This window comes from Acartia tonsa, chromosome 13, assembly GCF_053477335.1.
Source record: "Acartia tonsa isolate MP-2025a chromosome 13, ASM5347733v1, whole genome shotgun sequence".
In the NCBI taxonomy this organism is placed as follows: domain Eukaryota; kingdom Metazoa; phylum Arthropoda; class Copepoda; order Calanoida; family Acartiidae; genus Acartia; species Acartia tonsa.
In genome coordinates this window covers 4,563,314-4,577,793 of record NC_137272.1, presented here as the reverse complement: position 1 = coordinate 4,577,793, position 14,480 = coordinate 4,563,314, and the positions used below count along the sequence as shown (strand labels likewise).

Sequence of the window (14,480 nt, the reverse complement as noted above, 5' to 3'; positions counted from 1 at the left end):
AAGAGCTTGAACAAGGCCTTAGAGTCACTAAGGAAGTTATGGTAGCATTTGAAGAGAAAAATAATGATGATAAGGAAGAAGAGCTGATCTTTGGCACAAATCAAACTCAATTTGTAATCTTGGGGTATTTGACTCCGAACCATTAGAAGTAGATAGTGGTGTGCCTCAAGGTAGCATTTAAGGACCAATCTTGTTCTTAATATTTTTTAATGATCTTCCAAAGTCAACATACTTAACCCATTAGTGACAAACCGGCTTTTAACGCCCGGTTCCAGAAAATGCCGAAAAAAAACAGTTCTCAGTTTCAGGATTGCATCATTCTCAGTATGAATCCCCCCTCTACTACCCTGGTTTTCATTTCCCCCTGGAGCAGGCAGTTTTGCTTACTTCCCTTTGCAGGTATAGCTCAACAAAATTTGAAAACCAAGAAAAACGAGGTGATTTTAAAATACCCCTCCTAACTTTTTTGTTTATGAAGTAAAGTTAGTGATTTTTTTCGTGAAATTTAAAGTTTTTTGGCAACTACATTCATTTGTGTATTCTTTTTATTCAAATTATTATTTTTTATATGATTTTTTTAAGTTCTATATTGGCCCGGCTTGGCCCAAGTAAAGATACCCGCCATTTTTATTGCCCAGCTCGGCGCGAGTAAAGATACCCGTCCACATAAAATATCAAAATTTTAAAACTTCTAGGAAACGGGCTTTTTTAACTGAAAAGGGTGGCACCTATAGCCAAAACACTAAATGTGATATACATCGTTTTGTATCTTACTTGTAGCTCTATCAATTACATTAGGTTATGTAGTTTTCAATTGCGGATCGTATCGTAGTATTAGCTACTCTACAACTTACTTTGGACGTTCAAAAATTACATTTTAAATTTTTTGGGCCAAATAACCGGGTATTTAGGACAAAACCAGGCTTGAATGCCGGGGGAAAGCACCAAAAACGCCAAAAACGGTTACCTATGCCGAATGGTTTCTTTACTCGCGCCTAACCGGGTTTTGTTGCAACTTTCCTGTGCACGCCACTAGAGCAAAACAAAAAATTGGAATTCCATTTTTAACCATGAAAGTGAAATCCTGGTAATAAAATTTTCGGGGATTTATTTAGATCCAGCCTTAAATTTTAAGTTTCATATAAAGGAACTAAACAAAAAACTATCTAATTGTCTTTTTTGCTTAAGGAAATGTAAAAGCTTTTTAACATAAAGTGCAATGAAATCTATGTATTTTTCTATTTTTCACTGCCATTTAGTTTATGGAATCCATATATATTAATGTGCATCACCCTCAATTCTTAATGGCATAAAAAAAAGCAAAAAATGGCTGTAAGGTGGTGAGGAAAAGGATGATGAGGATATGGAAGATGATAATGATGACCCATCCACAGGCTGGCGGCAATGGAATACTACCGAACACGTACGTGTCAAGTGTCAGCGGGAACACCCTTCTGGGGTGGCAAAAATTCCAGGAGGCCGGAAAAGCAAGCAGGGGAGGATTCTCGAAGGAGAGGCGGAACCGGGCGCTTTTTTAGGCAACAGAGGGGGGCAGAACTAGCCAAGCTGTCTCTCTCTTTAAAAACACATTGGCATGTGCCCACCCGGGCGCGCACACTGGTGATCTGGAAATCGAGCTTAAATATTGTCAGAGGGGAAATAAAACTGAAATTATTAACAATCCACCCCAACCCAGGCCTGAGGGGCAGAGATAAATCAGACGAGGGGAAGAAGGCGAGAAGAGAAAGGAGATACAAGAAAAGAATAGAGAAAAGAACAGTAAGACCTAAAGGGAGTGAAAATGACATCGAGATTATCACCTGGAATGTTCAAAGAATGTCTCTTGGAACAGCTAACAAGAGAAAGATGAGAATGGTAGCCAACTATGTCAACAAGAATAAATGGGAGATAGTGCTTTTGAGTGAAGTTCGTGCAGAAAGAAATGGCGTCATATGGATAGGGGAAGGAGAAGAAGTAACAGCAGTGATTCATTCAGAAAAGGCGGGTATAATGATTAGAGGAGAAATGCTGAAAAAATGGACAGAGGGAGGACAACAGAAAAGACAAACTGAGAGAGCTGTAGGTGTCAAGATTGAAGGCCTTGTTTTAATCTCAACTTACTTACCTGTTTATAATGGACAGAACATGGATGAAATAGAGAATACAAGAGAGAAAATTATAGAACTTTCTGAATGGGCAAGAGGACAAGATATACTTATAATAGGCGGAGATTTCAACGCACATGTTGGAGGTGGGGAGGAGAGACCAGGAATATGCGGCAAATTTGGATTAAGGACATCAAACAGGATGGGGACGGATCTTCTTGAATGGTGTGAGGAGAACAATTTAGTACATGTCTCGAGTTTTTACAACCACAAAAACCGAGGCACTTGGTTTAGCAACATTCACAGACAATGGTATGAAATTGATGGGTTTATTATGAAAAGAGAGCAGAGACATAAGGCAGTAATAAAAATATCAACAGTTGGGGAAGCCACACTATCTGATCACAAGCCGAAGAAAATCAAAATTAAGTGCAAGATTAAAAAGTGGAGAAATGGAGAAAACAAGAAAAGGATACCTAAAATTAAATGGGAGATGCTTAAAAATCCAGAAATTCAAGAAAGGTATAGGGAAAGAGTCACTGAGTTACTTGCTGATCATGAAGAGAATGATGAAGATACCACCAATTGGAATGCCATAGCAGAAGTTGTGAACACAGCTGCTAAAGAGGTATGTGGGGTCCAGGAGAAATCAATTGAGAATCCTTGGATGCTAGACAAAGATGAGGAAGTTAGAATATTGAGAGCAAGAATAAACGGAGCCATAACAAGGAGAAACAACGCGCTACTAAATGCAGGAAATGATGACATCAATGAGAATGAAGATGTAGCTGAAAGCAGGAATGAACTCAAAGAAGCAAGAAGAGACCTAAAAAGAAAGACAAGAGAATGGGAAGAGGAATGGTGGCAGAACATCTTGAATGAATGTAAGGAGGCAGGAGAGAGAGGAGATTCAGGTAGAATGTACAAAACTCTAAAAAAGCTTGGAACAAGAGACATCAAGAAGGAAACAAACACAACCAACATAGATACCAGCCAATTTAGAGAACACTTCAAGAAAGTCTCTGAAGTGAGGTTTGAAAACACACCTGAGGAAATAGAGGAGACAGTAAATAGAGTTAAAGATCTTAGAGGCACAGACAAGGCAAACCAATGGAAAGATATACTAGAGTCAACACCTGGAAGAGAAGAAATATTAGAACAGATGAAGAAGATGAAAGACTCATCTCCTGGTGATGATGGCGTTAGGCTATGTTACCTGATGAAAGCTGGCCCAGAGATTACCAACAAGATAATTGAGATGGTTCAGTTCATGTTTGAGAACGGAGCTGACAAGTGGGAGGAGAGTCTAAAGATTGGAATAGTCATCCCCCTGTTTAAGAAAGGAGACAGGAATAACCCTAATAATTATAGAGGTGTCTGTCTTTTGGCAATGGGGAGCAGAATCTTAGCCAGGATTCTAGCTGACAGGCTGAGAAGATGGGCGGAGATGATGGAACTACTTGATGATGAACAATCAGGATTCAGGACTGGAAGATCAACAGCAGATTCAACCCAAATAATGGTGAGAATCCAGGAAGATACTGCAGATCTAAGGAAGAGAATGGAGGCCGCTGGAGAGGTATTAGAAAGAGATGATGAATATGTTGCCAGACTACTTGATCTTAGAAAAGCATACCCAAGAGTGAATAAACCTGCTCTCTGGGGTATTTTAGAAAGATATGGAATGGGAGAGAGATGCTTGAGGGTCTTGAAAGATCTTCATGAAGCTACCATCTACAGAGTGAGGGGTAAGGAGGGGGACAGTGAACCTTGGGTCCCGGAAAGGGGGCTAAGAGAGGGCTGCCCTTCATCACCCCCCCTTTTTAACATCTACCACCAAGCATCTATGAGAATGGCAAATGAAGACCGCAAAGTAGCAGCTATGAATGATGACCTAACTGTAGGGATTGAGATGAATTGGGTTCCAGGAGATGCCTTTCCAAGTGAAGGTAGATGGGAAAAGAAGAACTCTGAAGCTGTCACAGTCAAAGTAAGTAATTGTTTATTTGCTGATGATACTTCTGTGGCCGGCAAACGTAAAGAACTAGAAAGAGGAGTTAGAATAACAAAAGAAGCTATGGCTAAATTCGAGGAAAGGAACAATGAGGATAAAGAAGAAGAAGTTGTGTTTGGAACAGAAGAAAGTGGAAACATCAGAATGCTTGGAACATGGCTGGGACCCAAAGAAGATGTAAACCAAAGATTGAAAAGAGCAGGAAATGCATGGAGATTAGTGAAGAACAGATTGAAGAAATCAAAGCTGACAAAGAAAATGCAGAGCAGAATAGTACAAGCATGTGTGGAGAGCACGGCTCTCTTTGATTGTCAAGCAAGATCATGGCAGAAGGGCGAGATAAAAAGGATACAGCAATTCATGGACAAGTCACTGAGATACATCTGGAGCAGAAAAAATCAACCACCCCTAATGGAGATGCAGCAGCGAGGTGTTAATATGCAAGATATTAGAAATGAGCTTGAGGTAAAATCCATTAGAGTAAAGATAGAGAAGAGAGTCCTTGAAAGAATAGGCCATGTTATCCGAATGGATGACGATAGGTTAACAAAAGCTGTATGCCTTGGATGGATGAAAGAACTGGAGAGCTGGCCAAAAGTTCCAGGTAAGAAACGTAAAACTGTTCTTTACTGGAGAAGACTTATCAAAGAGGCTGGTTTAGACCACACAAGGATTGGAAACTTATGTAAAGACAGGAAAGAATGGAAAGCCACAGTGAGAGAAAGAACCGAACATCTAGAGGAATGGGAAAAGAAAGATGGAAAGAATTCTACTGAAGAAAGAGGAGAAAGAAACAACATCAGAAGAGAAGAAGAGAGCCTAGAATGTGAAAGCTGTGGCAAGATATGTAAAAGCAAAGCAGGGTTGACAAACCATAGAAAAAGAACACATGAAGAATCCAAGAACAAAAAGAAATTCTCATGTGACACATGTGGAGAAGTTTTTAAATCAGAAGGGGCACGGAAAAACCACATGGGAGCCTGTGAAACAGCTCCAACAAGGCCAGGGTTTAAAAAGTGCATTTCTTGTAACAAAGAAGTAACTAGCAGTAATTTTTCAAGACATAGGAAAACATGCAACAGGGGAGGAGAAGAAATACAGGAAAATACAATCAGAAGATTTAAAGGAGCCAGAACAATTTGTCAGAACTGCAACCTAGAGGTCTCAAAAAGGAATTTAGCCAGACACCAGGACACGTGCACGGGTGGAGAGGCAGTACTCTAAGGAGTAGAACGCCACGACGACGACGACGACGACGACTCATCCACAGTGGGATTCAGTGGGACATCCAAAAAATTTAAAATTGACTTTATCTATCCTAGGAATTAATAATGGCTGTAAGTAGACAGCTAGAAAAGAAATTTTTAAAAAATATTCATTTTTTGCGGATTTATGCCATTTTTAAAAAAGGTAGTGAAAAATTTCTTTTCAGTTTTGATGATTTTCCAGATTTTTTTACACAATTTTTTCAAAGCAACAAAAAATACATTTATGTTCATCTTATAAAAATAATTTTTGATTGAGGTACTTTTCAGATACCTGTACCAATGTCTAATTAAAGAAAAATTTTTAAAAAATATTTTTTTGGTGGTGTAAATTGACATTTTGTGAGAAAGTTTCACCAAAAATATTAAGATTTTTAACCCCAAAAAATAAGTTTTCTCCATTTTACCCAAAAACGGCCAGGATGCCCCGGGTTTTGCAATAATAATATTGATATGCAACATGTATTGTGTTTAAAACAGTTTTCATAACCTGGGGCCTCCTGGCCGTTTTTGAGTAATTGAGCATTTTACATTGCATGGTTTGAACAATTTCGTTCTTGATAATTTGAAATTTTCCCTCGTTAGAGGGGGAAGGAGTCATTTTAGAGCCCAAAGTCATCTTTGCAATGTTTTCTAACTTTTAGAGGCGGAACTTTCTTTACTTATGCATTATTTGCCTCTGGCTAACCGTTTCGCCATTATTTGCCGCCGTAGGTGTGATTTTTAACAATTTTTGCCGTTCTCGCGTGTTTAATGGACATTTAAGGGAACAAGGAGTCCTTAAAAAAGATGACTTATAAATACTTTTATTTTAGCAATTAAATTTGCTAAATTTTATGTGTTCTGAAAAAAATTGTATTTCTAACTGGTTTTGGTTCAGCAGAAATTCAAATTCGGGGATTAATTATAATATTGCATAAACATTATACATGCGTCTGAGAGAGAGAGATAAATATACGTTTCAGAGAGAATATAATATAAGCAATTATGTTTATATTCTTATACAAACTTTAAATGAAGATAGCTAGACTTAGAATAAAGGTAATAACACAAAATCAAAAGTGTTTTGAAAATTATGTTATTGTTGTTTATATCTGTAAAAAAAAACATTAGAAAACATGCCTTATTAGTGTCCTATTTTACTTATACTGGACCTACCTAAAAATGCCGGGACTCAAACTGGGTGCACCTGACGCTATATTCATGTTCACAAACATTGTTTGCATTGAAGAAATATTTATATAGACGTTTATTTTTTTTAAATATTCCTATCCTAACTAAAGTTATGAAGGTTTGTAGATTTTTTAAAAATAGGGTAGCTTCGCTCCTCCAAAACCGCCAGACGTACTTACCAAATGCACATTAGAAGTTAACAGGAGCAAAATTTATGTTATTTTTGAGTTAAAGCAAAAGAAATTACATCATTTCATCAAATACAAGCTTTTTTATTGATGTTTACTTTTGTCTACCCTTAATGTCCCGTTTTTTGGCAAAAGATCCCACTGTGCCATCTTGCAGAAACATGTTTGCAACTCTTCATAAAAAATGGTGAAAAAGTTGTAGGGAGAAGCCAACAAAGTTAGCAACTTAATCCTTTATAAAAAAAATTATAAATAAAATACAGCCAAAAATTACCATCTTAAAGTGATCGCGAATTTAATTTTTCAAAATGCATTTTTGTTTACCTTTTTTTATATTTTAAGTAATTTTCAAAGAATTATGCCTTAAAAGTTCAATTAAGTTGGAAAAAAATCAGTTTAAAATGCCGAGAGTATTTCCACATGAAAATAATGTTAAAATCTGAGCAAGAATTAAACTAAGAGAAAATAAGCCATTTCTTCGCTTGCAGATAAAAACAAAAAAATTGATACTTAGAAAATATTTTTGTAATATATCTCTATTAATATTTATCTTTGAACTTTCTCTAAAATGTAATGAAAAAGTTGGGTTTATTTTATAAAATCATTAACCAAATACCGCTTTGTTTATGCAGGTATAGTGACAAAAGAAAAATTGTTTAAATCTGTAGAAAGAATGATATTTAAGAATTGAAATGTTTAAATAGAATAAACAAATAATATTTGCTGCAGATATTCAGCATAAAATATAGCAGTCTTTATATAATATTTACATAAAAATAAGCATTTTATCATCGTAAAATAATCTCGTAATGTGTCGAATTTAATTAAATACCTGTATTATACACACACACACACACTTACTCACTCACATTGGCCATTCATGTTTCCCTCTTCCATTCTCCATCCCCCCTCATTATCTATAGTTGTCGATGATAGCACCCTCATCCTATCTCAATATTTACTACTTGCTAAAAAAGCTTCAACATACTGCAGAGCTAAAAATACAATTAGGCCCCCACATAATTGGGGGATTTTAAAGTTTTTACTATAGATTGAGAAAGTTTTTAGATAATATGGTTTTTTTATTTTGGGGTAAAATTCTTGCTTAGATTATATTTGATTAATTAACTAAAATCTATAAAATATATTTAAAAGAAACAATCTTTAAAACATGAATTAATTTTGCTATAAGCGTTTTCTGAGTACAGCCAGGTTAAATCAAATACACACACACACACAAACATTGATATGGACTCCACAGAACTTGATTGTTTAATACTTCAAAACATGGAATAAGATAAAGAGCACACAAATCATATTCTTTTAATATTAATCTGTTATTTATGGATGTACATTAATTAAAGCAAGGCTTTTATTTTAATCCTAAACACAATGTAAAGATGGTTCCTGAGGTAATAAATCAAGTCAGTAAGCAATAAACCTATACAAAAATTGAAATAAAATAACAGGTTTTTTCAGTTATGGGAATAAAATTATATACTTTTTATAGCTATTGAAATTTTCCAGTACTGGTCCAAACTTACAACTTAAAATACACTGAAGGGACTGCGACTTTTACAATATTCAGTAATGTTTGGTTTCTATACTTCAACTTAACAAAATCCGTTGGTACCATTTATACCAACAAAAAATCAGCTGACCTTATACCCATATATGGTAATATATTTTTGATTATCGGTAGAAATCGTTTAATCTCCCCTTAAAAAGAAATTACAAACTTTTTTGGTTAGTTTTATATGTATGTAACAAAAGAATTTATTCTACTCTAAATTTGCAAGTAAACTTCAACAAAAAGATTGTTATTTGTCAATTTTGATAGGTTTTAAGATATGTACAATAAAACTCAAAATACAACAATGTTTTCAAGGGAATAAATTCGTTTTTTTAAAGTTTGATTTATTTTTAAATGGGAAGTATTTAAGACTTAATTCTCAAAATAGTACTCTTAAAAAACATTAATCAGTGACATATATCAACTTTTTCCCAGCTTCGTGAACACTTTAAAGTCTTTGAGTGCATTGGATATTAATGAAAATGGCTTCTTCAGGATTGGCCTACAGATCAATAATAAACTCATCAAGCATCTCATCAACATTAAGGGGACACTCAAACTAGGTTTATGAGATCTTATTTTGAATGGCTCTTGTATAGTTTCAGAAGTTGAAAACAAAATAAAGAGAGGACATACTAGCAGAAATAGAGCCTGCGCCAGGGCCACTCCAAGTAGCAGGTGCCAACAATGATATTGATCTCTGAGAAGAAAGGACTTTAAACATATTGAGAAAGCTTTCTGGGAGTTTCTTATGAAAAAATTTACTTGTAAAATTTAAAATATTTAAATTTACTAGAACATCAAATTTTGAAGGGAGTGTGAATGTAAAAATTTCTTATCTGATAATCAAATCTTAACATTTTCTAAGCACCTTTCACTATACTGATCAACCAAAAAATGTAAATGTTGAATTAAATCACCTTACCATGTTCTTCAAGTATTTTTGCTATTTTTTCTCTTTCTTTTATGCTATCTTTCTCCAAGTCAGAATGATGTTCATAAAGAACAGTATCCAGAGCAGTATCGCCTATGCAATAATCATTGACTAGTTAATATACAGAAAAATAACCTGTTAAAACTTTGGAGTATAATAATGGTAATTGGTAATAATGTCATAAAGTTAATAAAATAATGTTCTCAACATTTAAATGCATCCATTATAACTTTTAATTGGTTCCATAACAAATTTAATTTTTATAAAATGGTGGTATGAAATTCAGATTGATGAATGGATATTGATCGAGGGAAGGATAAAAAGATAAATATACATATAGTTTGAAATCCTTATATCAAAGGAAAAAGATGTATATTAGTCTGTCTCTTTGTCGTTAACAAAGGATCTCTGTAAACGCTGAATTGAATTGGCTTCTCTAAAATGTAGGTTCTTGTTGGTTAAGGAAAGGTTTATAATTATTTGTCATTTAAATACACTTATCATTAAAACATATGTACACTTATCATACATTTGTCATAAAGGTACAATTCTCATAAAAGGAACACATGTCATAATAACATTTGTTATTAAAATATTTGTCATTAGGGTACATTTGTCAAATAGGTACATTTGTCATAAAGGTATGATTGTCATAAAATTATATTTGTCATAAAGGTACATTTCTCATTAATGTACATTTCTAATAAAAGGTCACAAAAACATTAGTTGATAGTTATTAAAACATCTGTAATAACGGTACATTTCTTATAAGGGTATGTGTGTCATAAAAGTATATTTGTCATAAAGGTACATTTGTCATAAAAGTACATTTGTCATTAAACTGTTTTTAACCTATTTTTAAAAGGTATATCAAATATATACTTTGACACCTGTAGAATCATACTGCAAAGCCAAAAATGAGAACAATTGCCCACATCGATTTTTATTAGGATTTTAAAGTTTATTTTTTACTATGGATTAAATAAATTTTACTGAATCAAGATGTTTCTTTCCTTTGTGGGTAACATACTCAGCTTTTAGAGTGTCTTGCTTCGTAAATATTGTATGCTAGTATACAGTAAAGTTAGGTCTTTTGATTTTATCTAATGAAACTAACTAAAAATTATTTCTTTACAATATATCAATGTATTAACATAAAAATGTTTCATGTCTATTATACATTAAAACACATAAAAATTGGCTGTAAAGGGTTAAATAATGCAAGATGACAAAAAATGTTTATGCAATACAACAAATTTATTTTTGTCACATATACAAATATGATATCAAATAAGATTATTCAAACATGTTTTTAAAAATATTTCTTAAACTGTTTTTAACCTATTTTTAAAACGTATATGAAAAATATACTATGACACCAGTAGAATGAGACTGCAGAGCCTAAATTTGAATTAAGTCCCCAATAAACTTTTTTGGGGGGATTTAAATATTAATTTTTACTGTTGCCGTGATCATTTTGATCCGAGCAAAAGGTCTTTCTTTTATTTGGGTAAAATTCGTAGCTTTTAGAGTGTTTTGCTTCATAAAAATTGTATTCTGGTATAGAGTAAAATTAGGCCTTATGATTTTACTATAAAAATCCACTAAAAAGTTAATTCTTTATAATATATCAACGAATTAACATTAACATGTTTGTGTTCTCTCACTTATTTTAAAAAACATAAAAAATGGCTGTAAAGGGTTAAATGACAACAAATGTTTATGCAATACAACAAATTTATTTTTGTCACATATACAAATGTGTTATAAAATAAGATTATTCAAACTTATCTTTTAAAATAATTTTAAAAAGTATGTATCTTTTATGTGTACGGTTTTCATTCTTTTCATTTTAATTAAATAAAAAATATTTAACTACATTGAAAATAAGTCACTTTGTGAAAACACTCTTTTTTTGAATTGTAAAGAATTATATAAAACAAGACTTGTTATTGGTTAGATTTCAGAATTATTTGTTTTATTGTAAATGTTAGATTTTTCAATGAAATTAATTGTTTTGGGAAAAAAAATTATTTCCAATGAACAGAGTAATGTTTTTTTATTGTATCAATATAAAGTGAATTATATAAAAATGTTCTGTAAGCCAAAATATTACCCGAAGTAAAAAAAAGCTTTTGCCTCGGTCAAAATGATTACAGCAACACTAAAAATTAATTTTTAAATCCCCCCAAAAAAGTTTACTGGGGACTTAATTCAAATTTGGGCTCTGCAGTCTGATTCTATAGGTGTCCTAGTATATTTTTGACCCCCCATTCAAAAATAGGTTAAAAACAGTTTAAGAGTATGCATCTTTTATGAGTATATTTTCATTCTTTTCATTTTTATTAAATAAAAATTATTTAACTACATTGGAAATAAGTCACTTTGAAAAAACACTCTTTTGGAAATTATAAAGAATTGAAATGAAAGAAGATTTCTTATTGGTTTGACTTTAGCATTATGTTTTTTATTGCATTATGTCAGATTTTTCAATGAAATTAATTGTTTTAGAAAAAAAAATTATTTCCATTGAACAGAGAAATGTTTTTTTATTGTATCAGTATAAAGTGAATTATACAAAATTGTTCACTAAGTTACAATATTACATGAAGTAAAAAAAGACCTTATGCTCTAGTAATAATGACCAGAGCAACAGTAAAAATTAATTTTTAAATCTCCCAAAAAAAGTTTATTGGAGACTTAATTCAAGGTTGGGCTCTGCAGTCTGATTCTATAGGTGTCCTAGTATATTTTTGACCCCCCATTTAAAAATAGGTTAAAAACAGTTTGAAGAATATTTGCTATAAAGGTACATTTGTGACAAATGTAATTTATAAAAAATGTAGCTTTCCTACAGATGTAACTTTATGACAAGTGGACATTTATAAAAGAGTGTACCTGTTTGAAAAGTGTATTTATGACAAAAATTACTGTGTCTAAAAAGTCCTTCCTCCCCCATTTTTACTGAAGACTGGTATATTCTAGATATTGTGTTGTTTAGTGTTAAAGATATACAGAGATATGGATTGAGAGATTGATTTTATATAAAAATATAAATACAGTTTTAATATTATGTAATACAAACCATTATTATCTTTAATGTTGACATCAGCTCCATGTTCTAGAAGTATCTTTACTGTATCTGTGTATCCATACAGTGCTGCGAACATAAGATTGGTCATTCCTACATATAAATATATTGTATATTCTGTAGTTCAGAGTACAGACAAAGATACACAAAGAAAAAGAATTTCCTACATATTAACTAATTGGAGTGGGATTCTCCTTTGATTTTAAGTTATCATCTCAAAAACCCAAGGGTATCATCTGCTCACTGGTGGATTTTAGGTTAAATAACACACAATATATTTCTAGACTAAGATTCTTCAACTTTCAGGAATCAATAAACAAAAACTTGAGTCCTTGTCATTTGCAGAATCATAAACTAAAATCCTATCTAGCCCCATTTTGCAATAAAATTGAAATAGAATTGAAACAAATATTTGCTATGCCTTATTTTCATCTAATAAAAAATAATAAATAAATAATAAAAATAAATGCTTTCATAGCTTTAAATTTGCAAAACAAATGTTATTTAGCAGAAATTATGCCTTATTATTTGATCCTTTATTTGTCTTAATTATATACAAAAAAAGTTTACATCTGAATTATAATAGTTATTATAACAATATTGTATAAAGACTAATCCAAGATATTCTCTTATAAAAAATGTAAGTTAATTGTAAAGCAGAAGTAAAAAAAGAGAAAGAAAAAAATGAGGTTTTACATAATAAGTGTACATTTAATTTAAGTCAAAACTAATTCAGTAAGTCTCAGAAAGAAAAATAATTGTCATTGAGAAGTAAAATAAAATATTTACGATAAAAATAATAGGTAAAACACTAATCCTAAATACATTCTGATTAAATTGTGTATAACGAATACACAGCTGAACTTAAAATTTTTCATGAGGGATAAATATGTGTGGCCTGTCAAATAAAAACTGCAAAATGCTTTAATGGGCAGACCACCAAAAGCTCCACCTCAAGAATATTGTTTAGGTTGTATACTGACCCTCTATTGGATGAGGTAACTTTATTTAGTGGGTCTAAACGTCACCTTATGAAAAACAGGCTTAATTCATATTGTTAAAGTTAAGAATCACAAGAGATTATTATCCTTGAGGTCCTTCTTTTTTTTTACATAAAAATTTATCAATACCCTCCTGTAGATTTTACAGGTGAGATGAAGTTGAGGTGAAATACTTAAGTGTGTCTAAAGATTTGGTGTGCTTGTTGTAGGTGTAAAGTAAAGGATATATATATTACATAAGAGTTTAAATAAACAAACACTTTTTAAAAATGCCCTCATTTGCAGGTAGTGACTAATTATGCCATTAGTCAGCAAAATAATTAGTCTTCTAAAATGGCACAAGCAAATGTGAGGTGTCTAATTTGAAAAATTCATACATTATAAACTAAAATTTTGCCATATATTTGACAAATAGCCAAAACCTACAGTTTGCAAAAATTTTAGCCAGTATAGAGTAAAATGATATATATAGAAAACATATAAAAATATTAATCTTTTATAAAATGATGTTTGTTTAAAAAGTTTTAATCAAAAAGAACTGGACAATATTTCATTTTTCTAAATAAAGACAAAAACTTAATAATAAAACAATTTCATTTGATTATTTAAACTGTTTAACTTTTAAATCTTTTTATTTATATACTGTGGAATTTAGCAGATATTGTACTGCAATATTTTTACTCTAACAATGTTTACCTGAAGAGTCACACAGGAATCTCAGTCATATATTTTTTTTAAAAACGCCTATGTAAATTAGAATATTTGAAGAATCCATATTTAAACATTATTTGCAAAAATGTTGATTTGCAAAATTAATGTCATTCCTCTAATAACAGATTATGAAAAAATTTAGAACATTCTTAAGGCAAAAAATATCTTTTATTTTAAGAGACAAAAAACCTGTTTCTCACTTGTTGTTAAAAAATGCATTTAAACAAAAAAGATGATTTTTAAAGAAAAAACAAATTAAAGTGTAAAATCTGTCATCCTAAATGTGAAAGTCAGATATAAAATTCTTTTCAGAGCAAATAAAGTGCAAGAAATAAACAAGACATTTAAGCAAAGATGAAAAAATAAAGAAAAAATTTGTGTATACAACATATCAGATAAATTTATATTAAAAAAGAGATCAAAAA

General features: G+C 31.8%; 1 protein-coding gene across 1 annotated transcript in view; it reads right to left on the bottom strand.

The window, feature by feature from the left end:
* LOC145303805 (uncharacterized) overlaps positions 1-12,467 on the bottom strand; it is a 36,803-nt gene extending 24,336 nt beyond the window's left edge. Inside the window, exons 1-2 of the mRNA XM_080145425.1 lie at positions 12,338-12,467; positions 9,244-9,345 (exon numbers count right to left, since the gene is read on the bottom strand). Coding sequence (XP_080001551.1) covers positions 9,244-9,345; positions 12,338-12,434 — 199 coding nt within the window. The 5' untranslated portion in view covers positions 12,435-12,467. The remainder of the gene's footprint in view (positions 1-9,243; positions 9,346-12,337) is intronic.
* Positions 12,468-14,480: the final 2,013 nt, after the last annotated feature.